The 23,422-nt window shown below is 36.3% G+C and overlaps 2 protein-coding genes across 5 annotated transcripts in view; one reads left to right on the forward strand and one right to left on the reverse strand.

Moving 5' to 3' along the window:
• Positions 1–1,799: 1,799 nt before the first annotated feature.
• Positions 1,800–5,792, reverse strand: LOC123546828 (cytochrome P450 1A1-like). Its single transcript, XM_045333416.2, has 2 exons — positions 4,651–5,792; positions 1,800–3,012 (listed from the first exon to the last, which is right to left on the reverse strand). Exons 1-2 carry the CDS (start codon positions 5,559–5,561, stop codon positions 2,430–2,432), a joined length of 1,494 nt encoding a protein of 497 aa, XP_045189351.2. The 5' UTR covers positions 5,562–5,792; the 3' UTR covers positions 1,800–2,429.
• A 2,137-nt stretch (positions 5,793–7,929) lies between these two features.
• The window catches only part of LOC123546829 (exocyst complex component 6B-like), a 51,937-nt gene continuing 36,444 nt past the window's right edge, over positions 7,930–23,422 (forward strand). For all 4 annotated transcript variants that reach the window (XM_053551148.1, XM_045333418.2, XM_053551147.1 and 1 more), the window contains exons 1-12: positions 7,930–8,098; positions 10,235–10,400; positions 10,754–10,892; positions 12,790–12,835; positions 13,858–14,062; positions 15,625–15,774; positions 16,308–16,376; positions 16,567–16,650; positions 17,302–17,348; positions 21,383–21,503; positions 22,407–22,478; positions 23,185–23,234. In XM_053551148.1, coding sequence (XP_053407123.1) covers positions 7,938–8,098; positions 10,235–10,400; positions 10,754–10,892; positions 12,790–12,835; positions 13,858–14,062; positions 15,625–15,774; positions 16,308–16,376; positions 16,567–16,650; positions 17,302–17,348; positions 21,383–21,503; positions 22,407–22,478; positions 23,185–23,234 — 1,310 coding nt within the window. In that variant the 5' untranslated portion in view covers positions 7,930–7,937. The remainder of the gene's footprint in view (positions 8,099–10,234; positions 10,401–10,753; positions 10,893–12,789; positions 12,836–13,857; positions 14,063–15,624; positions 15,775–16,307; positions 16,377–16,566; positions 16,651–17,301; positions 17,349–21,382; positions 21,504–22,406; positions 22,479–23,184; positions 23,235–23,422) is intronic.

Genomic DNA, 23,422 nt, shown 5'->3' on the forward strand with positions numbered 1-23,422 from the left:
ATATTTCTGAGGTCATGTAATAAAATACTTATTGAATGCATCGTTGGGCAATAGTCAAAATACTAGTCCTAGGTCCTTCGGGCAAAAGTTTTGACTCTACTTACTGTCTTGGAAGGTAAAGAAACTATGAAATGAGAAGCGAGAACTGTAAATTTGTTTAGGTAGACCTATGCTTTCCAACCAATTAGTTTTAAATTTTAAATATAATTATTTATTTGTCCGCATGATTAGCAGCTCATAGAGATCGTTCAAATAGCATATACAATAAGTGTAAGTTTTAAAAATACAACCAGAAAGAATGAAAAAAAATACCACAGCAACATTATATTGTTATAATCTCATCATAGGAGCGTGTAAAATGGTTCAGACTAACTACTGATACGAGGTCAAGACATTTTCGAATGAATGGAGAAACATGAGAATGGAGTGAATATTTAAGAAGAATGAAGAATGATTTAGGCTAAGGTTATGAAAAATATCTGTTTGATGTAGAATAGAATAGAAAAATACATAGTGAATAGAATACTTCATATTTATCATAAATAACACTTTTTTACAAATATTTTAAAGTTTAGATACTTATAGTGAGGCAGGTATATGATTAGTTTAACCCTTTCGCTGCCAACGGAAAATTCAAAAGATGCCAAAGTGACGTCGATGACGTCGAAAGCCGTTAGAGAATCCTGACGGCAGCGGTTATGTTCATGCTAATTGATGTCTTAATTGAATTGTTTTGAATAGGGTATATAATGTCGGCTTTTTGTTAGTAAATTAAAGTCACTGTGTTCCTGTATTTTTTTCATTTGTAAGCGTCTCTTGAAAGAGAGCCGCTTTGAGATTTAGCATTTCGAGTCAATATAATATGATATGCTTATATTGCTTTTATCTTCGATTTGAAAATAGGTATATCTTATAGTTATCCACAAATAGTTGATATTTATGAAAAGTAAGTGTTTTCTATATTTGCCAGAGTACTTATTGCCATTTGCTGCGAAACGTTCCCCTCATTTTAGATTGATTCACCATTAGCTGATATGTATCAACCCGAGTACATTACATGCATTGATATTATCTCAAGATGCCAGGGTCCTTTTTTTGATGTCACACATGTCCGTCCATTTTTTTCCCGCTCAATTTCTTCTTAACGGCTTGATTGATTTTCATAAGACTAGCATCAATTGTTAATTCGACAAGATTTTCATGCAGAATGCGCAATTTAGGTCAAGGTTATACTTGGAGGTTCGAGGTCAAATATCATAACTTCATGCGCGCTTAATATTGTCTAAACTGGTTGGAAGATTTTCATTAAACTAACATCAGTTGATAACATCACTAAGACGACATCCACAGCGCACAATCCGGGTCATTATGTCCAAAGTCAAGGTCATACCTGGGGGCTCAAATTTGAAATAGCTTAACTTCGTGTCCGCCCACCAATTTCAAAACCACAATAATGAACTTCATAGTTTACCTCAGCCGGATGACATACAGAGTACACAACCCAGGTCATTTGGTCCAAGGTCAATGTCATACTTAGGGGTCAAAGATCAAGCAGCCAATAACTGTATGCTAACCATTTGAAGGATTTCGTAACTCTAATATCAGTTGTCAGACAACATGCAGAGAGCAAAACAAATGCCACTAGTTCCAAAGTCTAACAGGCCACAGTCATGATCACAACATTCTACTTATCTGCATCAAAGTGGTGTCTAGAGGTTTTAATCGCCTTTATATGTAGCTTTAGACATCGTATGCGCAGCGCATGCATATGATTCTTTTTGTATCTCAATAACCTCACACCTAGGACAACCGTTTATTAAGCTTTCATATCTATATATCACGTATGCTGATCGTGAGGTCTCATAAATATGACAGGCATTTGCGTCATACAAAATAAACAAAACTGATAATGAATATTAAGTTTACGAGATATTTAAAACGCGATTCTGTATGTTGATATCCGTATATAAGGTGGCACACATAATTGATCATATGTACATTTTGGCGATATTCGAAGGTATGTGTTTAAAGTGTAAATCGGTTTCTGTTGAAGCAGTTTCTTCGTTTGGTATACTGACACGTGTCTGATTACAATGTTTCTCATCCTCGACCATATTTAAAGTGCATAATTCAAAGTAATGTTTTGTTCTACTGGTTGTCTCACATATCGTCCCGTTCTGCTCTAAAGGCTATACTACAAACTTCTAGTGACCAAACGAAAAACGCTCATATTTCTTAACGTTAAATTTAAGTTCTGTACGTTATTGAGCATTATCTTGATTTTCATGACAGCATTTGATATCATAACAATTAAGAACGCAATCTGGAGTATCTGACATTAACGGTATAATGTGAATTGAAAGTATTTACATCAACGTTTGCAGACATCCTTATTCAGAAATAATCAGCTTCGGAAACAAACATCTGTTTTACTTTCTTTCCTGTACGAGCACCTTAAATTCTTTGGTCGTGTACACAAGACCAGGTATTGGAGTTAGATCCAGATGTTCGCCTGGTGGTTTAATAAACTTGCATCTTTGCATGACGATGGAAAATGCAAGGTAAACATTCATTTTTGCGAGGAATTCCCCAACACAACGGCGTCTTCCGAGACCGAAAGCAAGAACGTGATTGCTTTTATTCGGATCAAGCGTATTGTCATCGAGTATAAACCGTTCCGGACGGAAATATTCCGGATCTCCCCAGAACTCTTTCTCGTGGTGTATCGAATACAAATTGAAAAGAACGACTGTGTCCTTATCAACATCAAGTCCCTCTATTTTTGCATTTGTCATCGAAAAATGCGGAAGCGAAAATGGTACCTGGGTAACAATTCGCATAACTTCAAGAATAACAGCATTCGTGTATACAAGGTTAGGCTTGTCCTTCAGCTCAACATTCCGACTTTTCCCAATGACGGTATTTATCTCTGCAAATACGCGCTCTTGAATCTGTGGGAATTTGGTCATGTAGAGTATCAACCATAACAATGTTTTACTCGTTGTTTCCGCCCTAAAATACACAAATATATACAAGTGATGTAATTCTTTCTATTCGACTTTGAAAGAAAAGATCAGAATTAATATAGCTATTCCACCTACCGCCAAAATTACAAACATGCAACCTCAGAGCAAGAATATTGTCAAACAGTCATCTACTGTACCGATAAGGGGAAGTAACGCTGTGCTGGAGTTTGACAAACATGTACATAAACATGTGAAATATAATACAAGAAATATTTCGATATTTCCCAATTACGAGAGTTGAGCGCAATACTGCCGTAAATCCAACTTTAATAGGACTTCGGCAGCATTACAACGAACCCTCAATATATTTCTTTGTGTAGCAAAGGCAACCTCACTAACAACAGGTTAGAGACCACCGATTGTTTTCCCATAGACTTACATTGTAACATTATGGCGTGTACGGCCTTCCATACATCGAAACATGTATATCTAATTACAAGTTTTTCAAGAACTGTCTTAGTTCTACCAAAATATCGGACGAAAAACATATGAATAGTGATACTTTATTTAAGTAATTTTCGCGTGAATGAGATGACCCCCTGTTTACATCATTGACATGGCGGGAGAAATTCGTTTGATAAAACTTTTTTTCAATACACATAAAATGTAGCAAATTTTGTCAAAATGTATAATAAAATACTGTAAATGCAGTGAAAAAAAATATCAATTTTGAAAAAATAATCACTTCCTGGGTTTGTTTACATGACTGACCAATCAGAACGCACAGACGTTACCTTATTCCCAGGTATACACTTACCTCATTCCCAGTAAGTTCCCTGTACTTTTTTGAATTGGTGGTCTCTGACCAACAATTACATGGCATATACATTTGAGATTAGTTTAACTGAATGTAGTCGCTTTAAGTTATGGAGTTTACCAAGGCGAACGTCAAATTTGACAAAATGAAGGGTTAACAAAGCGAATAATGGTAAATCCAGTACCAATTTCTTACTTGCCAGTGTCAATTAAATCATATACATACTAGATAATTTTCATGAAGCCTCTTTCGCAAAGAAAATTAGTTTAAACCTGAAACATGACAATTTTGACTTAGTCAGGATCAATGACAGGATCTATATTATCAGTGACGTTGTTAATTAAATGATTCTGTGTCCGAGGGTGATCACATTGGCTAAAAAAACGGAAGTCAATAAAACGCCAGAGGGCAAATAATGCCATTACGAAATCACTTTATTGATGGCCATTTTATTCACCAACTCGAAATTGGGCAGGAAAATTACTTAAATTCCGTTTTTTCATACTTGTATAGGCTTTGACATTTTTCATATTTGTCCTGATTTTCTCATATTGATTCAATTAAGTTTGATATTGACTCAGTCTTTTTCAAATGACACTCACAAACTCTCTAATACTAAGTCAAATAATGCACAGTCATAGGCCTTGAAGCATAGGGGTTTGTGGTTGCTGTTCTATGGTTTTGGTATTACTAGCACAATGTTTTATTTAATGAGTGTGTGTGACATCTTTCGGCATATACAATCCCCGTATTTGTTGACGGTTAAATGACAACAAAAGAATGTCGGTCAAAAATTGAGCTAATGACTATTTTAACGGAAAGGCAAAAAACGACAAAGAAAGACAGAAAATTATAAACATCACAAACCCGGCTGCTTGTAGATCAGCCAACGTTAGATTCAACCTTGCCCTTGTCAACACATATCTGTCTTTATTTTCTTCATCCTCTGCATCACTTGCTATGATAGCATCCGCAACGTCTCTAATGTGGTCTGCAGAAAACTTTTCATAGTGCTCCTGTACTTGTTCCCACATGATATCATCTCCTTTGGCAATAAGTTTTCGAAGCGTATCGACTTTCCAGGGCATGATATATCGTAGCCAGGGCAATACATCTAAAGCACTTCCGGTGAATTCATTAAATTCTTCGAGTTCTTTATAGATTATTTTAACGTGTCTGTCAACATCAACCTGTTTGCCTCGTCCATATAAAAATTGGTAAATTATCCGTACCACTAGAATCTGAACCTCGAGTTTTATATGACCTGGGCTTGTACTGTACTTTCTGATCAGAGAGTCCGCAAATGCGACAGCTTCTTTTGTAACCAGTTCTTCAATAATGTCTTTTCTTTTAGACGTAAACAAACGCAGAGCTTTTGACGCTAGATTTCTTTGTTTTAGATAAACTGGCGAGAAATTACCAAACGCAAACGCATCCTCATGGATACGTTCGGCTGAAACCTCCGATGAAAGGAAGTTCGGCCTTCCACTAAAGGCGTCGTTCGGATGTTCGGCCGTGGCCTTGACCGTTTTGTAGCCATTTACGACAACCGTATTCCAGCTCCCCAACCTAATCGAAAATACATTCCCATACGATTTCCACCATTTCATGAATGTTGATGGTGGATACCTTCCGAAAAACGGTAAATGTCCAACAATTGGTAGCCCCATGGGTCCTTTTGGATACCTCTTTCCTTTACTTTGCAAGATCCATTTAATGAACAAGAAAGTAATAAAAGCTGTAGATAGAATCCATAACACCATTGTTACTACCGACATTTTATGAAAAGCTTGATATAACCGTGTTCAGTAATAGACTAAATGTACAAGGCGAGCGCATTATCGTCTTTGTTGATCTTGAAAAAACAAGACGGTGATAAAGCAAACACACTAAATACGTAAATATACGTGTCTTCATTTGCCGATTTACATTTATTTTCCGATTTATTTTTAAGTTAGCAATAAAAACTGCTGGGAACTATTTTTTCGACATACCCAGTATAAACATATAGTTTGTTGGGTCTAACCTTGTCCTTGGTATTTTTTCTTTCATAAGTGTCCACGTTCGGATGTGCATCAGAGGACGTCCTCCACATTGAAGACTGGACGCTTTATCGGATGACTTGTAAATGAGAAGGCATAATAATAAACAATAACAAAAGAACGTTTACATGTTTACTTGCATAATTTTTTACAAAATGCACAAAGAAAACTGGAAAGTGGTCTGATCAATTTGTAGTGTAGAAAGATTTTGCAATCTCGAGACTTCTGTCGCGCTTATATAGAAAGAGAATGAGCATTGAATTTGAAAATCACTGCAACCTTCAACCAGGCGGTTGTTACAGTCACTATGATATAATGTACTGACTGCTTTCGTCGTTATCCAAGTCATATCACATACTTTTCTCTTATAGGTAATTCCTATAGTTTTTTATTCGCATCTTTCTGCGCAGCCGACACTTTCTATGGAAAACTGAACTGAAGTCAACATTTGTTGAAACATGTTACATAAATATGAGGAATCTTGAATGAAATAACATTTTTGATAAGTTTTATCAGTAATCAAATGTTGGTACTGGTTTATGTTGTATTGACAAGTATCATGCCTGACAGGTATCTGACGGATGATGATGAATTGAAAATGGTAGTTAACACTGCTAAAACTAAAGTACATGTAACGATATTCAGAAAAGGCTGTCGTTTACCCAAAAGCATCAGTTTGTAATAGAACGATAACATTTCGAATAATGCTATTACATGATATAAAACACTACACTATTATAAAATTTTGGATAAAATTGTTCTCAGTTTAAAAAAGTTATATTGAAAAGGTGTATTTAATGTTGGAACAAAATATCATGATAATATCATGGATCAGAAAAACTGGTGTTCATTATGAAAAGATTTATTGTGCACACTTGGTTTTCATGAAATATGCTGGTTATTTCAGACCGTTGGAGACTCTAAGCTATTCTTGCATAATGCAAGACAAAGAATAAAAGATCAGTTTTACAAAATTATGGGAATTCAAATAGAGCTTTGTTTTACATATATATTAAAGATTTCAGCCATATTTGGATATAATCATTGTTAAAAAATTCGTAAATGTTTATCGCTTTTACGTTTATCTTCTCATAGACTGTTCAATGAAACTGGTCGTTGGACCAGACCTGTAAGCACTCCAGTAAATGAGCGAAAATGCAACTTGTAATAAAATGGATGAAGCATATTATTTATCTTAGAATGTGGTGTATACATTGATTTGTACAATGATTTAAGAAAACAGTTCTTGCCTGTCTACTATTACAGGCGATCAAATATGCAAATAGTCATTGAATTCATCACTACAGAAAATAAATGTATCATAAGAAACTTATATAAGCGCATATATGTAGATAAAGCATTTACAGTTAGAACAATTGAACTTTACAGGGAAAACACTTTTTAAGCATCAACGTGCTGTGTTTTTGTATATGCTAAATAACTGAGCAATGTTTAAATGTAAGCAAAATTATCACAATTGAATGATACGCATTCATGTATGTGTTTGATGCATAATTGTATCATTTCGGTATCATATATGTATGATTGACATTGTCTGTGAATGTATTACATAAAGTTTACAGGTAGAAAATATAACGTTCTTTGCATATTAATGTATTTATTTGCCTGATTTTCGCATACTGGCATCATATTAATATATAAAAATCCAGACGTCACGCCTTGTTAGCTGCGCTTTTTGAGAAAGACATGACTCGATCTGGTACATGTATGTATCTGGTTGCTTAAGAGATGACAGAAATACTTATGTAAATATTTTTTATTCGGACAGCCCTGATATGGATCTTGTTTTGCCTATTTCACATTATTATTATTATTATTATTATTATTATTATTATTATTATTATTATCATCATCATATTGATAGATTGTCAAATGTTATTAGATTATGTTACAGGACTGTCAGCACTTTAACATTTAACAGATAAGTCAACACTTAGTCAAATCATGTTATTTCCCAGCTTCTCTGTTGTATAGGACTATTTTAATAGTATATTAAAACTTTCAATTCAAACTTCCTTTGCTATACCGAGAAAATGTCCGGACACGAGAATATAGCCTGACTTGTATCGCGCATGCGCTGTTGGAAATGCAATGGCGGAAGCAACACCCAAAAAACACCAAACTGAACACTGGAAGCGTTTAGACAGTGTACAGGACGCAGAGAGCTTACGACAGGAATCAGTCAATGCAAAACATCATCATTTAATTACTGAAATCGAAACCTCAGACGGTCCTCTTGCTACAACGTTACGGTAATCACTTTCTTTCTCAATAACTTTTTGTCCATTTTTGATTCTTCAAAAAAAAAATGGCAGTGGCTACGATTACGGTACCGTAATCCTAGCCTCCGATTCTAGGATTACGGAAGTTCCGTATTCCTAGACACAGCTATGAGGATAGGCTAGGATTACGGAAATACTTAAGAGGCATCAAATGTATGTTAGGACATGCACAAATGTTATTGTAAACTAACTTATTTCACTAAAAATATCGTGTGTGTTTTTTTTCATGCCTGTCCTATTATTTCAAGCTATCGATCAGCCATTTCGGGTTAGTATAATCTTAAAGAAACAGGCGAAATCAACATCCGTATGTATAAATAAGTTTTTCTTTCCAAAACCACACTTAATAAATATATTTCTTGTTTGAAAATTGCCAGAAAAATGAAGAATTATATATATTCTTAATAATAGCTCAAAAATGTTTTTTTTAAATATTTATTCCTTAAAAGTTTATGATTTGATTTTGCCAGTCACTTTAGATTTCCTCGCATATAGAATCGGGCGAAATCAACACCCGTATTCGTTTTCGTATTTCATTTCGCTATTTTAAGTGAAAAAAGTAAGTTTACAACATCATTTATGCATGTATTATATTTGATGCCTCTTAAATACTTCTGTAATCCTAGCCTATTCTCATAGGTATGTCTAGGAATACGGAACTTCCGTAATCCTAGAATCAGAGGCTAGGATTACGGTACCGTAATCGAAGCCACTGCCAAAAAAAATCATGATATTTATTTGCTACCGTTTTGGCAGGTTTTGCCTCATAAAATTACAAAAAAATTTACAGTTGCAATTTAGAAGACAATATTTTCGAGTAATTTTATTTCACAAAAGGAACCTTTACAAAAAGAGATCATGATCAGACTTCAGAGGATGTTGGCCGACTAGCTGTCGTGTCACAGGGTGAGAAAAATGTGCATCTTGACCTGAACTCTAACCCGGGGCCTCGGAATACCATTCTGATGCTCTACCAACTGATCTACATGGCCATCTACACACATTCCCCCCTTTTAATACTGTGACATTTTTCCCTACCATTTTGAAATTGGAAGTGGCTATTCTTACGGTACCGTAATTTCAGCTGATACTTTATACATAAGTAATTACAGGTGTCAGAGACTAAGTTGGGCGCCAAATTTCACAGGGTGAGAAAAATCTACAGTTAATCCGGGGCTTGAACCTAGGACCCCTTGCTTACAACTTTTGAGTGCTCTACTGACTGAGCTAATCGGCTGCCTGACACATCTTCTCCCCTAACTTGACCAAGTCCGTACCGTGACAGTCGAGCCAATAATTTTCTCTCTGCATGACAGTCAGGCTGATTAGTTTGGTCAGTCACATAATGATAATGCTTCTTCTTCAAAGTAAGACTGCTTAGTACTCAAAGGTGTATTGTGTCGGACCTACAGCTCTTACACTTCTGTCATAAAAAGACTTTCATAATTTGCACAACATAGTTTATTTGGGTAAATATTGAGATTACAGGTCAGTTTGTGCATTTCCAACAGAGCTATTTTACATGAAAATGATAAATGAGCTGCGCCATGTGAAAACCAACAAAGTGCGTTTGCAACCAGCATGGATCCAGACCAGCCTGCGCATCTGCGCAGTCTGGTCAGGATCCATGCTGTTCGCTTTCAAAGCCAATTGCAATTATTATAGAAACTGTTGGCGAACAGCATGGATCCTGACCAGACTGCGTGGATGCGCAGGCTGGTCTGGATCCATGCTTGTCACAAACCCACTATGTTGGTTTTCTCATGGCACGGCTCAAATTTAAATCTGATCCTGGCTTTGACAGGTACCCATCGCTAGTTGTAAATGGTTTGGTTAGAACTGTCGAGATTCTGGTGGTTTTAAACAAGTTTTGCACACATTTTAACATGTTACATTTTGCTTAAATTTCACTCTGCTATACTATTCAGTGTAACATTTCAATTATCCACATGCAAAATTACTACAGTGACAAAAGAAGAGTTTCTGTAGCATCCTTTGTTAGATATTTGTGAACATCCTTAATACTAAAATAGACTTTGAAAAAATAATAAGACATTAGTGGTTGCTAACGATGATCAGGTAACTCTATGTTGTGCTTTATTCCAGAGCTGTGTATGATGATGATGAGCTTAACAAGTTTGAACACTTGCTGGACAGCACAATTAAGTCACATGACCGGGAAATCGAGCGCATGTGTAATTACCACTACCAGGGCTTCATTGACTCAGTTAGGGAATTACTTCAAGTCAGCACTGACGCTGCTCACCTCAGGGTAAATATATGAAACACTTCATTCTTCAAAAAGATGTTTTGCTGGTTTAAATTTATTTGGTGGGATATCAACACGACTATTACTTACTACTTGGTTTGTTAACATCTTAAGTATAGGGAAGCATACAAATTCCAGATAGAATAATCATGATTATTTTGATTGGTAAACCAGCATTATCATCTACTCAGATTGTCTGTGCACTCTGTCATACCAGGCCGTGTGTACAGTATGTCACCTCTATGTGGAAGCTCTTTCCTTTGAAAGCTGTGGGCTACAACATTCATCTGTCTAGATAAATCAGAGTTAATTCTAAAAATGATAGTTATTTGACATTATTGAATCTTTTCAAACAGGGTGAAATAGATGCCACAAATACTGCACTACAGGTGTCATGTGAACCGTTGATGGCGAAAGGTGATCATTTGGTTCGTTGTCGACGGGTGCAGAAAAATATTGCATCAGCCATAGAGCAACTGTCGTTATGTCTTCCAGGTTAGTTTTTTTTTTCTTCTTTAGAAAGCCTTTCAAAGGGCCATTTAGAAGTCAAAGGGCCATTTAGAAGCCTTTTCCTCTCAGATGTCATTCATACATGTATCATATAGTTCCTCAGAAATTGACAGGGCATTCGGTTGACCCGAGGTCCCGGGTTTTGACCCGCGAAAATCGAGAAAAACTCGTATTTGACCCGCATAAATTACGCCACGTGCGTCGGCTTGACTCGCGGAAATTTACTTTGATGCGTCTCGAGTTTGATAGTTCTGCCCCCTGTCAATCAAAATCCCAGTGAATTTCAATATTGTTCGCCGGTACAAGCGGAAATATGGCAGTAGGCGGAGCGTCGTATGTTAATTAGCTACCGACAGATGTCAGTCACGCCACGCGCCAAATGACACGTGATTATCTCGCGGTTTGTATTTAGTACAATATGCCTTGTCATTATCAAAGGTGTTTATTGATCAATGTGTAAAAGTTAATTGATAAACAATGCAGCCTTAGATTATCGTGTTTGTGCCACTTGTTAATTATTTTGTGTGCTCGATACGATTACATGAGCCGGTCGGCCGTCACGGTCTATAGCAAATTTATTATCATTGCCGAGGCTTTGTTTGGGCCAAAACAAATTAAATAAGCAGAAATTATACGTGGTATGATAAGAAAATGAAATTTAAAACAGTTATTTTTTCAAGAATTTCAAATGTTACTTTCGTTTTCCGTATTTGTCACTCGTTTTCGAGACCGCCATTTTCGGACATTTTTATCATTTCTTACAAGATTTTTCTAGTACAGTCTTAATAAAAAGCCAATAAAACGTCTGCATTTACGAAAAATATGATCACTGTTGCCAAAGCAGCTCTTATTTAGAAGAATTTGCTGATAATAAAAGCATGCAAAGCACTAAACCCCACCCACTTTTAGGCAATGTGCAAAATAAGACAACTAAAATATGAATTACTTAAGAAAATCTGTTATGACTAATGTACTAGTTTTAGATAAAGTCTGTGGGAGTTGCATTAATAACAGTATACATGTAGCTTGACCCCTGAAAAGCTGATCTTGACTCTTGAAAATCTGATTTTGACCCTTGAAAATTTAGGCTGAAGAGTCAATGACTCTTGAGTTTCAGAACCTACCGAAAGCCCTGAATTGACTTTACATGTATCAGGAATTTTATTCATCTTGCTCAAGAACATTTTTTCACCTAAATAACAGACCCAGGACTCTTTTACGCCTGTTAAAAAAATCTGCAGGTGGAAATATCAAATTGTATGTGACTTATGTACTGTGTGGAATCACATGATCAAAATAATCTCTAAACCAAAATAAATTTATGAATAATATATGGGATAATATTGAAGCAACTTTTGCTGTAAATCTAAAATGTAACCCATCAAGGCAACATAGATTTATACTAAAACTATATAGATTTCAATCACAATCGTCTTCTGATTATCTGGAACGCTTCAAGAAACTGAGACCTTATTTTCCTTAATGTTTGTAATTACAGGATATCTATCATTATTGTCAACTACATAATAATTTAACAATTTTCATTAGTCATATGATAGGCTATGTTTAAATTTCATATCTTACCATGGTAGGAAATTTATTCCTGATCTTCAAGATACAACTTTCAGTTTGGTTTAGAAATTATTTTGATCATGTGATTCCCCACAGTGTTAATTATCATTATTATTATACCAGATTTATATAGCACCCTTTTAATAATAGCTATGAAAGCCTATTATATGTGTTTACTTCTAAAACTAGCTTAGATTAGATTATTAAAGGCAACACAGATCTGTCATTTATAAATAATTTATCAAACTATAGAGAAAAAACTGTGTCCTTGTTTACTGTAATGTTATGTAATTTTTTTTTGTATTTTCAGTTTTGGAAATGTATGGTAAACTACAGGATCAGATGAAAGATAAAAGGTATGCATAAAGATAATTTTAGATACAGAACTAACTTTTCCATTTTGACCAAGTGCTTTTAGATCCTTTGGTTTGTGTCACTTGCCCAAGGTTCACAGCTGGAGGTTTAGGTAAATGCTTTTGGACATAAAATCTGGTAAGAAGACTATCAAGCTGACTTGGGGATGGCCGATGTGCCAGCCTGTACCTGAAGTAATATCTTCCCTGTATACATATTTATCTTATCTGAAATTATGGGTTTTCACTCTTTTAAAAGAAGCTTATTATTAACATTTTTAGCTCAACTATTCAAAAAAAAAAGGTAGAGTTGTTGGACTTATCCATGCATGGGCTTCCCTATTTTGGTAAATTTGTGTATGTAAGCTGGTATCTCAGTAACCCCGTGTGAAGACTGATTGAAACTTCACAAACTAATTCACTGTGATAAACTGACTCACATGGCACTCTTATTTTGCTTCTTTTTTTTTATGCCCCGAAGGGAGTCATCTTAGTTTTCAACTGTCCATCCGTTCGTTCGTTAGTCACTTTTTGCATGAAGGCACTTTACTCGCGAACCACTGCACCCAGGACCTTCAAACTTCACATGCTGATAGTACTCATTGAGTACACGACCCCTACTAACTTTGGGGTTACCAGGTCAAAGGTCATGGTCACAGGGGCCAATGTTAACTTTTTGCATGAAGGCACTTTACTTGCGAACCACTGCACCCAGGACCTTCAGACTTCACATGCTAATAGTACTTATTGAGTACACGACCCCTATTGACTTTGGGGTCACCAAGTCAAAGGTCAAGGTCACCAAGTCAAAGGTCAAGGCGCTGCAGGGGCATTTGTCACTATTAGTGACAGCTCTTGTTTTTTCTTTTTTTTTTGCAAAATTATACCCCTTTTTCGACATAGCAATTTTTAATTTGTATGTTAGTTGGTATCTTAGACTTTTAGTACTAACTACATGTAGTTTGTTGACGCCAGGTGTTAGAAATGATATCATTCAGTCTACAGTATTACAATTGACTCTTCAGATTTTACCCGGCTTTGAAGACGCTGGAACAGTTGGAGCATACATATCTTCCACGTGTAAGCACGCATTGGTTCTCCGAAACAATGACTGAAGCAATACCGCAGCTACGGAATCGTATAAAAGAGGCTTCCATGATAGATCTGAAAGACTTCCTTGAAAATATTCGCAAACATTCAGCTAAGATTGGCGAGGTTGCAATGAGACATGTAAGACGTGCAATTTTTTGTTGTTTCATATTTTTATGCCCCCGAAGGGAGGCATATTAGTTTTCAACTGTCCGTTCGTTCGTTAGTTAAGTTTGTTCGTTCATCACAACGTTAACTTTTTGCATGAAGGCACTTTACTCGCGAACCACTGCACCCAGGACCTTCAGACTTCACATGCTGATAGCACTTACTGAGTACACTACCCCTACTGACTTTGGGATCACCAGATCAAAGGTCAGGGTCACAGGGGCCAACATTAACTTTTTGCATGAAGGCACTTTCCTCGCGAACCACTGCACCCAGGACCTTCAAACTTCATGTGCTGATAGTACTTATTGAGTACGCCACCCCTACTGACTTTGGGTTCACCAGGTCAAAGGTCAAGGTCACATGGGCCAACGTTAACTTTTTGCATGAAGGCACTTTACTCGCGAACCACTGCACCCAGGACCTTCAAACTTCACATGCTGATAGTACTTATTGAGTACACCACCCCTACTGACTTTGGGGTCACCAGGTCAAAGGTCAAGGTCACAGGGGCCAGCATTAACTTTTTGCATGAAGGCACTTTACTCGCGAACCACTGCACACAGGACCTTCAAACTTCACATGCTGATAGTACTTATTGAGTACACCACCCCTACTGACTTTGGGGTCACCAGGTCAAAGGTCAAGGTCTCCAGCTCAAAGGTCAAGGTGCTGCGGTGGCATTTGTCACCATTAGTGACAGCTCTTGTTTAAGATAACATTATTTGCATGAATGATTCAAGTTTCACATATGATTGAAGTTTCAGATTTTAACTGTAGTATAGTTGAAGCAAAACTGTGATAAAGCAAACTCTTGGGAATCTTAGAGAGTATTAATTCATCAATTTTTGTATGCTCCGTATTACCAGGTTGAAATGTTATTTTCAGCACAAGAAAGTGGTTGCCCGAGATCATGGTTTCAAATTAACTAAGATTTTTATATGTGTCCAAGTCTGTATTATATTAGAAAAAGTAATTATGAAGATTAGGGGTTGAAATTATTCCTCAGTTTCCCCAAATTTGTTATACCTATAATTGTAGAAACAAGGATACTGTAATAATAAGTGAGTAATGACTAGTTTAGAAGCAAAGTTGTATCTGATTGTAATGATTAACATCTTAACATTTGATACTGTTATCTTAACTATGAACTTTAAATTTTTTCTTACTTCCTCATAGCAGGGGCTTATAAATAAAGCCTACCCCTCTCCTGAGAGAGGTTGGGGTTGGATCCCCAGTCAGGTTGTGCCAAAAACTTAATAGAAATGATACTAGTAGCTTTCACACTTGGTGCTGTCTATAAAGATGATAGTTCTAGGACTGGTTAGTCCAGTTTCAGTAAAATGGGACAGAATGTGGTTTCATGTCATGCTTCTGCAGCCTAATATTCCAGTGAGGCACCACTATAAAGCTTGGGATTGTGCTCACTGCTTCAAGTAAGTCACTGTTATTATATGACTAAAGAATTGTTTTAAAAAAGTCCTCAAACCTGAGAATAACCAAACACACAAACACACACACTTAATTCCTTGCAGGCAGCAGAACAGAACAACATGGATCCATCCATAGTAAAGAAGAAAGTAAAGAAACGTAAAGCTCCTGCCCCACCTAACCCCTTCACTGGAGAGAGGGAGGATGAGGCTTCACAGGATTTACATGTCTCAGACAATGAGGAGGAGGAAGAGGTATCTACGTGTTTATATGAATATTTCATTTTACTTCCATTAAACATGTTTCTTAGAAATTAGGTGTATTCCTGTGTAATATGAACTGGTTAAAGTAAATGTGGAGTCCCTGGACTGAAGAAAATTGGTGGACTAACAAAGCAGTTTAGGAATGACCCTGATATAAATAGTCAGTCTTCTACCCCTGTACCTTGCTTCATTTACTCTGGTTTTCTTCTTGTCTGTGTGTTATGTATTTGTTTTTTATGCCCTCGAAGGTGGGTATATTAAAATTGCACCGTCTGTCTGTGCGTCCGTGCATGCGTCCGTGTAAATTCTCTTACGGGCTTTAACTCTGCCATCCATGAAGTGATTTTGAAAAATCTTGGCATAAATGTTCACCATAATGAGACGACGTGCATTAAATTTTTTTTTCAATCTGTAATCTGTACAGGTGCATTCGGTTATACTACAATGCAGATATACTGCATGATTTGCTTTTTCCCATCATTAGTATATCATATATTACTTTAAATGCAATTTATTGATTTTAGGAGCTTAGTGCACAAGATCTGATTGATTTTTCACCTGTATACAGATGTCTGCATATATACACAGTTCTGGTAAGTTTTGTGTTTTTTCACACACCAAAAAATTCTGTGTTTTAACCATAATTTGTTCAAACGTTCGCCAGTTTGATTAACTTTTACTATATTAATCAATTGAATGTAACTTCTTCTGATATTTGAGTAGTGTTTTGAATGAAGTATCTTGTGCAGTGGTCAAACAAAATGTTCATTTTGAATTTTTCAGAGTGATCGTGAAAATTTTGAGACATACTACAGAAAACAGAGGCGAAAACAAGCACGTCTTTCCCTTCAACCACCTCCAAATATGGTATGTACCTAGATCCCTGTTTCATCTAAGAGGGTGTAAATAGGAGTCACATTAAGATCAGTTGCACAGTCGTTTAGTCCATTGCAAAATATCTCTTTACACTTCTAAAGGGATTCTGATGAAACTTGATGCAAATGATCAACATTACAATGTAGATGTGCATGTCATTCTTTTCAGCGTCAGTCGAAGCATTGCAAAGTTAAGGGCCCTTATTTCCTCTTGCAAAACTGTATAGAGTGGGCATTAAACACATTCAGTGATAGCTCTAGTTATTTATTGGTAGGATCATTACTTGAAAATTCAAGTAATATATGTTTACATAGTACTGTATTTAAAGGAAATTATTTGGGTTTTTTAGCGATTTTATCAGTGATACACAAGAAACTAGTCCTGTTTCAATGTTAATTGCCCTTGAAAGTGAGTAACATCTGCAAATAGACTTACGTTAAGTAAGCATTGAATTATTTCTTCACATTTCACGCAGGTTGGTATACATAATTCACATATTTTTTTGTTGACTTTAGTCGGTATAAATGTTTCTACCAGATAAAAAGGCCTTTATTTGATTAAACCTTATATATTTATGTTTTGTTAAAAATAATATCCAGTTTGCAGTAACCTATACTGTTGTTTCTTTGTCTCTTTTTACAGCATGATTCAATAGACAGTTACAAGAAATACTTCCACGATATTGTAGGGTATGTATTCTTCATGTTTTATGAATGTAACCACCTGACTAAAGACTTGTCTTTCTTGATTAAACATTTGCGCTGTATCTTCACCTGTAAATAATGGTTCCTTGCTGCTGGAGAGACCACATTTATAAAAGACCTCTTGCATTATGATACTAATGTACAGTTCTTTGTTGCGTTGTTATACCCTGCGGAAGATGGAGGGATATTGTGTTGGCATAGTCTGTCAAGCTGTTCGTCTGTCTATGCTCATTACCCCCCCCCCCCCCCCCCCCCCCCCCCTTGATTTGGTAAAATCTAAGAATCACTAGACCTCACATAATTGTTTATAAGCACATGACTTTCGCTCACTTGTAAATGTAATGTAATTTCAATTGACCGAGCAAAAGCTGAGTTTTCCCCTTGATATAACCAGTTGATGGATCTTCATGAAACATTCCACAAATGTAGATCCCTGTAGGGTGGTGGTGAATGTGAACTTCCATCGGGATCACTTTAGTAACCAGAGTTGTTGCCTTTTGTATTACAATCCATATATTCCCACATAACAAAGCAATGCATTGATGGATCGTCATAAAATTTAATTCAAATATAGATCACTATAGGCACTTGTACATCTTTTATCAGGATCTCTTCAGTTGCTGCAGAGTTATTGCCCTTTAATTGTTATAAAATTCATAGATTCCCACAAAAATAAAGTAATACATTCAATTGATAGATCTTTTCATGAAACTTAATACAGATTACTATAGAGCAGAGTTTTTCCCCTGGAATTGAACTAGGAACCAACAAACCATGGCACAAATCTATTAAACGTAACTTGTATATATCTTGAAATTGCATATCTTTCAAAATATAGTCCCGTCTTTCGCAGAAAGAACCTGTTCAGCGGGTGATTTAAATTCACCGAATTTGCTTGTTTCGAGAACAACTTACATGTTTTAAGCTCACCTGTCACATAGTGACAAGGTGAGCTTTTGTGATCATGCAGCGTCCGTCGTCCGTCCGTGCATCCGTCCGTAAACTTTTGCTTGTGACCACTCTAGAGGTCACATTTTTTGTGGGATCTTTATGAAAGTTGGTCAGAATGTTCATCTTGATGATATCTAGGTCAAGTTCGAAACTGGGTCACGTGCCGTCAAAAACTAGGTCAGTAGGTCTAAAAATAGAAAAACCTTGTGACCTCTCTAGAGGCCATATATTTCACAAGATCTTCATGAAAATTGGTCAGAACATTCACCTTGATGATATCTAGGTCAAGTTCGAAACTGGGTCACATGCCTTCAAAAACTAGGTCAGTAGGTCAAATAATAGAAAAACCTTGTGACCTCTCTAAAGGCCATATTTTTCATAGGATCTGTATGAAAGTTGGTCTGAATATTCATCTTGATGATATCTAGGACAAGTTCGAAACTGGGTCACGTGCGATCAAAAACTAGGTCAGTATGTCTAAAAATAGAAAAACTTTGTGACCTCTCTAGAGGCCATATATTTCATGAGATCTTCATGGAAATTGGTCAGAATGTTCACCTTGATGATATTTAGGTCAAGTTCGAAAGTGGGTCACATGCCATCAAAAACTAGGTCAGTAGGTCAAATAATAGAATTACCTTGTGATGTCTCTAGAGGCCATATTTTTCATGGGATCTGTATGAAAGTTGGTCTGAATGTTCATCTTGATGATATCTAGGTCAAGTTCGAAAGTGGATCACGTGCCATCAAAAACTAGGTCAGTAGGTCAAATAATAGAAAAACCTTGTGACCTCTCTAATGGCCATATTTTTCATGGGATCTGTATGAAAGTTGGTCTGAATGTTCATCTTGATGGTATCTAGGTCATGTTCGAAACAGGGTCATGTGCGGTCAAAAACTAGGTCAGTATGTCTTAAAATAGAAAAACTTTATGACCTCTCTAGAGGCCATACTTGTGAATGGATCTCCATAAAAATTGGTCAGAATGTTCATCTTGATGATATCTAGGTCAAGTTCGAAACTGGGTCACATGCCTTCAAAAACTAGGTCAGTAGGTCAAATAATAGAAAAACCTTGTGACCTCTCTAAAGGCCATATTTTTCATGGGATCTGTATGAAAGTTGGTCTGAATATTCATCTTGATGATATCTAGGACAAGTTCGAAACTGGGTCACGTGCGATCAAAAACTAGGTCAGTATGTCTAAAAATAGAAAAACTTTGTGACCTCTTTAGAGGCCATATATTTCATGAGATCTTCATGGAAATTGGTCAGAATATTCACCTTGATGATATTTAGGTCAAGTTCGAAAGTGGGTCACATGCCATCAAAAACTAGGTCAGTAGGTCAAATAATAGAATTACCTTGTGATGTCTCTAGAGGCCATATTTTTCATGGGATCTGTATGAAAGTTGGTCTGAATGTTCATCTTGATGATATCTAGGTCAAGTTCGAAAGTGGATCACGTGCCATCAAAAACTAGGTCAGTAGGTCAAATAATAGAAAAACCTTGTGACCTCTCTAATGGCCATATTTTTCATGGGATCTGTATGAAAGTTGGTCTGAATGTTCATCTTGATGGTATCTAGGTCATGTTCGAAACAGGGTCATGTGCGGTCAAAAACTAGGTCAGTATGTCTTAAAATAGAAAAACTTTATGACCTCTCTAGAGGCCATACTTGTGAATGGATCTCCATAAAAATTGGTCAGAATGTTCATCTTGATGATATCTAGGTCAAGTTCGAAACTGGGTCACATGCCTTCAAAAACTAGGTCAGTAGGTCAAATAATAGAAAAAACCTTGTGACCTCTCTAAAGGCCATATTTTTCATGGATCTGTATGAAAGTTGTCTGAATTTCACTTGATGATATCTAGGACAAGTTCGAAACTGGGTCACGTGCGATCAAAAACTAGGTCAGTATGTCTAAAAATAGAAAAACTTGTGACCTCTTAGAGGCCATATATTTCAATGAGATCTTCATGGAAATTGGTCAGAATTTCACCTTGATGATATTAGGTCAAGTTTCGAAAGTGGTCACATGCCATCAAAAACTAGGTCAGTAGGTCAAATAATAGAAATAACCTTGTGATGTCTCTAGAGCCATATTTTTCATGGATCTGTATGAAAGTTGGTCTGAATGTTCATCTTGATATATCTAGGTCAAGTTCGAAAGTGGATCACGATGCCATCAAAAACTAGGTCAGTAGGTCAAATAATAGAAAAACCTGTGACCTCTCTAATGGCCATAATTTCATGGGATCTGTATGAAAGTTGGTCTGAATGTCCATCTTGATGGTATCTAGGTCATTTCGAAACAGTTCATGTGCGGTCAAAAACTAGGTCAGTTAGGTCTTAAAATAAAAAACTTTATGACCTCTCAGAGGCCATACTTGTGAATGGATCTCCATAAAAATTGTCAGAATGTTCATCTTGATGATATCTAGTCAAGTTTGAAAGGGGTCACGTGCCATCAAAAAGTAGGTCAGTAGGTCAAATAATGAAAAAACGTTGTGACCTCTCTAGAGGCCATATTTTTCAATGGATCTTCATGAAAATTGATCTGAATGTTCACCTTGATGATATCTAGGTCAGTTTCGAAACTGGGTCACGTGAGCTCAAAAACTAGGCCAGTAGGTATAAAAAAAACCTTGTGACCTCTCTAGAGGCCATATTTTTCAATGGATCTTCATGAAAATTAGTGAGAATGTTCACCTTGATGATATCTAGGTAAAGTTTAAAACAGGGTCACGTACCTTCGAAAACTAGGTCAATAGGTCAAATAATAGAAAAACCTTGTGACCTCTAGAGACCATATTTTTCAATGGATCTTCATGAAAATTGGTCAGAATTTTTATCTTGATAATATCTAGGTCAAGTTCAGAACTGGGTTACATGAGCTCAAGAACTAGGTCAGTATGTCAAATAATAGAAAAAACGACGTCATACTCAAAACTGGGTCATGTAGGAAGAGGTGAGCGATTCAGGACCATCATGGTCCTCTTGTTTGTATTAAGAGACCACTTTTGAACTTTAGCACATTATTAATAACATAGTGCTCTGTTTTCAGGTTTTTTGTAGTTGAAGATCATATACTTAGTACAACACAAGGTCTAGTCAACCGTGCCTACATGGATGAATTGTGGGAAACTTCAGTTAGCAAAATAGTCGCAGTTCTCAGAACTAATTCAGTAAGTGAAGTTTCTGTTGTTTTTTTTTTCTCAAGTCTTTTTTATTTTTCAACTTTTAGATAATTAGAAAAATAATAATCTGTTTTTTTGAGGAAGCAGGGTGTTTTTAGCTCGACTGTTTGAAGAATAGTCTGAGATATTCTACTCACCCTGGCGTCAGCGTTGGCATCACACCTTGGTTGACGTGTTTGCATACAAGTATGACAGCTATCATTTAAAGGCATATAGCTTTAAAACTTATTCTTTCTTTTTTCTAGGTCGATTACAAATTTCTCTGGGTCAAGTCCCATGATTCTGACATATATTTTGGCCAAATTATGCCCCCTTTTGGACTTAGAAAATCCTGGTTGAAGTTTTGCATGCAAGTTACTATCTCAGAAAGTAAAGCAGATATTGAATTGAAACTTCACATGTGTCTTCGGGGTAATAAAAGTAGGTGATTGTATCAGGTCCCATAACTCTGACCTTGTATTTTGGACAAATTATGTCCCCTTTTGAACTTAAAAACTTCTGGTTAAAGTTTGGCATGCAAGTTACTATCACCAAAACTACTGCAGATATGGGATTGAATCTCTATAGATATTTTAATATTTAGGGTAATATTCCTGCTTCTTGGACAACAATTCGAATAGTCAAGCATTTGCTGTCTTACTGACTGCTCTGGTTAGTATAGCAGGGGCTGTTTACAGGCCCTTTTCCATGAGAATATTTCTTTCAGATCATGCTGTTTTCACCTAAAATTGACATTACATCTATTTTTCTTCCCGTTTTTCTTCCCATTTGCCCAAGTACCATTCTGATTTTTCCTCAAATAGCAGGCACCAGCCCCTTCCCCTCTTAGTAAAAAATAAAACTCTGGTAGCCTACCTCCGGAAAGTATATTTTAAATTTTCAAAATTTCAGGCCCAGTGCAAGGAAGGCAGTATGATGTTGGAAATAAAGAAACTTATAGTATTGTTTTGTCATACATTAAAGGTAAGTACTTTGAGTCATGTACATATTCTTGAACAAAATGTTTCAACAAGTAATGTATTGTGAAATTATTTAATTGCTCTATTGTGGGGACATAAATTCATGGATTTCAAATTTAATAGACAAAATGCATTGAAATTCTGTCTGCCTACTTAGCTCAATAGGGAGAGCACGGATCTACAGATTGGGGGAGAGGGGCTCCATGGCCGAGTGGTTAAGGTCACTGACTAAGAATCACTTGCCCCTCACCGATTGAGGTTCGAGCCTCACTAGGGGCATTGAACTCTTCATTTGAGGAAGCCATCTACAGATTGCGGGGTTGTGAGATCGATCCATGGGCATGAGTATGTATTCATGAAAATTTATACAAGGCTTTGTATTTGAAATCATTCATCCTCTACCTCCAATTATGGGGAAGTTGGTATTTACTTGCTGAAAACAGGTAAGCACTGGTACAGAATTCAGGAACACTGGGTAGGTTAACTACCAGTCATTACTTGAATGAATCACTTCTGAAAAACAATGCAGTAAACCCAAAACAAACAAATGAATTGAAATTATATGATAAAATTAATGTTGTGGATTAACAATGCAGGAAATCTATGAAGTAGGTATAGTTTTACACAGTAAAAGCCATTCTTAATGATTGTCATTGAATAGTCTAAAAGAATGATTATTTAAAATTTAACAAGCTGTTTTCTTCTTCAAGGGCTATGGGTTTAGTGTTGGTCATCTTCTAGAGTTACTGCTTGAACTAAGGTAAGGTGGCTTTAAGATATAAAGCAAAACAAATACAGAAATGTGTTCTTCAAAGAAGTTAAACAGATATCTTGTACAGTTTTGAACGTAAAAACTGCCAGGTGTGAAGTTTTACTTTGTGTTAAGCTATGTTTGGAGAATTGATATATGACATTCATTTAGTAATATATTTTCTCCATATCAGTTTG

The sequence above is a fragment of the Mercenaria mercenaria genome, chromosome 9 (genome assembly GCF_021730395.1).
Source record: "Mercenaria mercenaria strain notata chromosome 9, MADL_Memer_1, whole genome shotgun sequence".
Lineage (NCBI taxonomy): Eukaryota > Metazoa > Mollusca > Bivalvia > Venerida > Veneridae > Mercenaria > Mercenaria mercenaria.

Bases quoted from the DNA above. Each gene is read 5' to 3' on its own strand.
- LOC123546828 (XM_045333416.2), bottom strand. From the start codon at position 5,561: ATGTCGGTAGTAACAATGGTGTTATGGATTCTATCTACAGCTTTTATT. The intron at 3,013-4,650 runs GTTTGTGATGTT...TGTGTATTTTAG, and splicing joins GCTGATCTACAAGCAGCCGG to GGCGGAAACAACGAGTAAAA.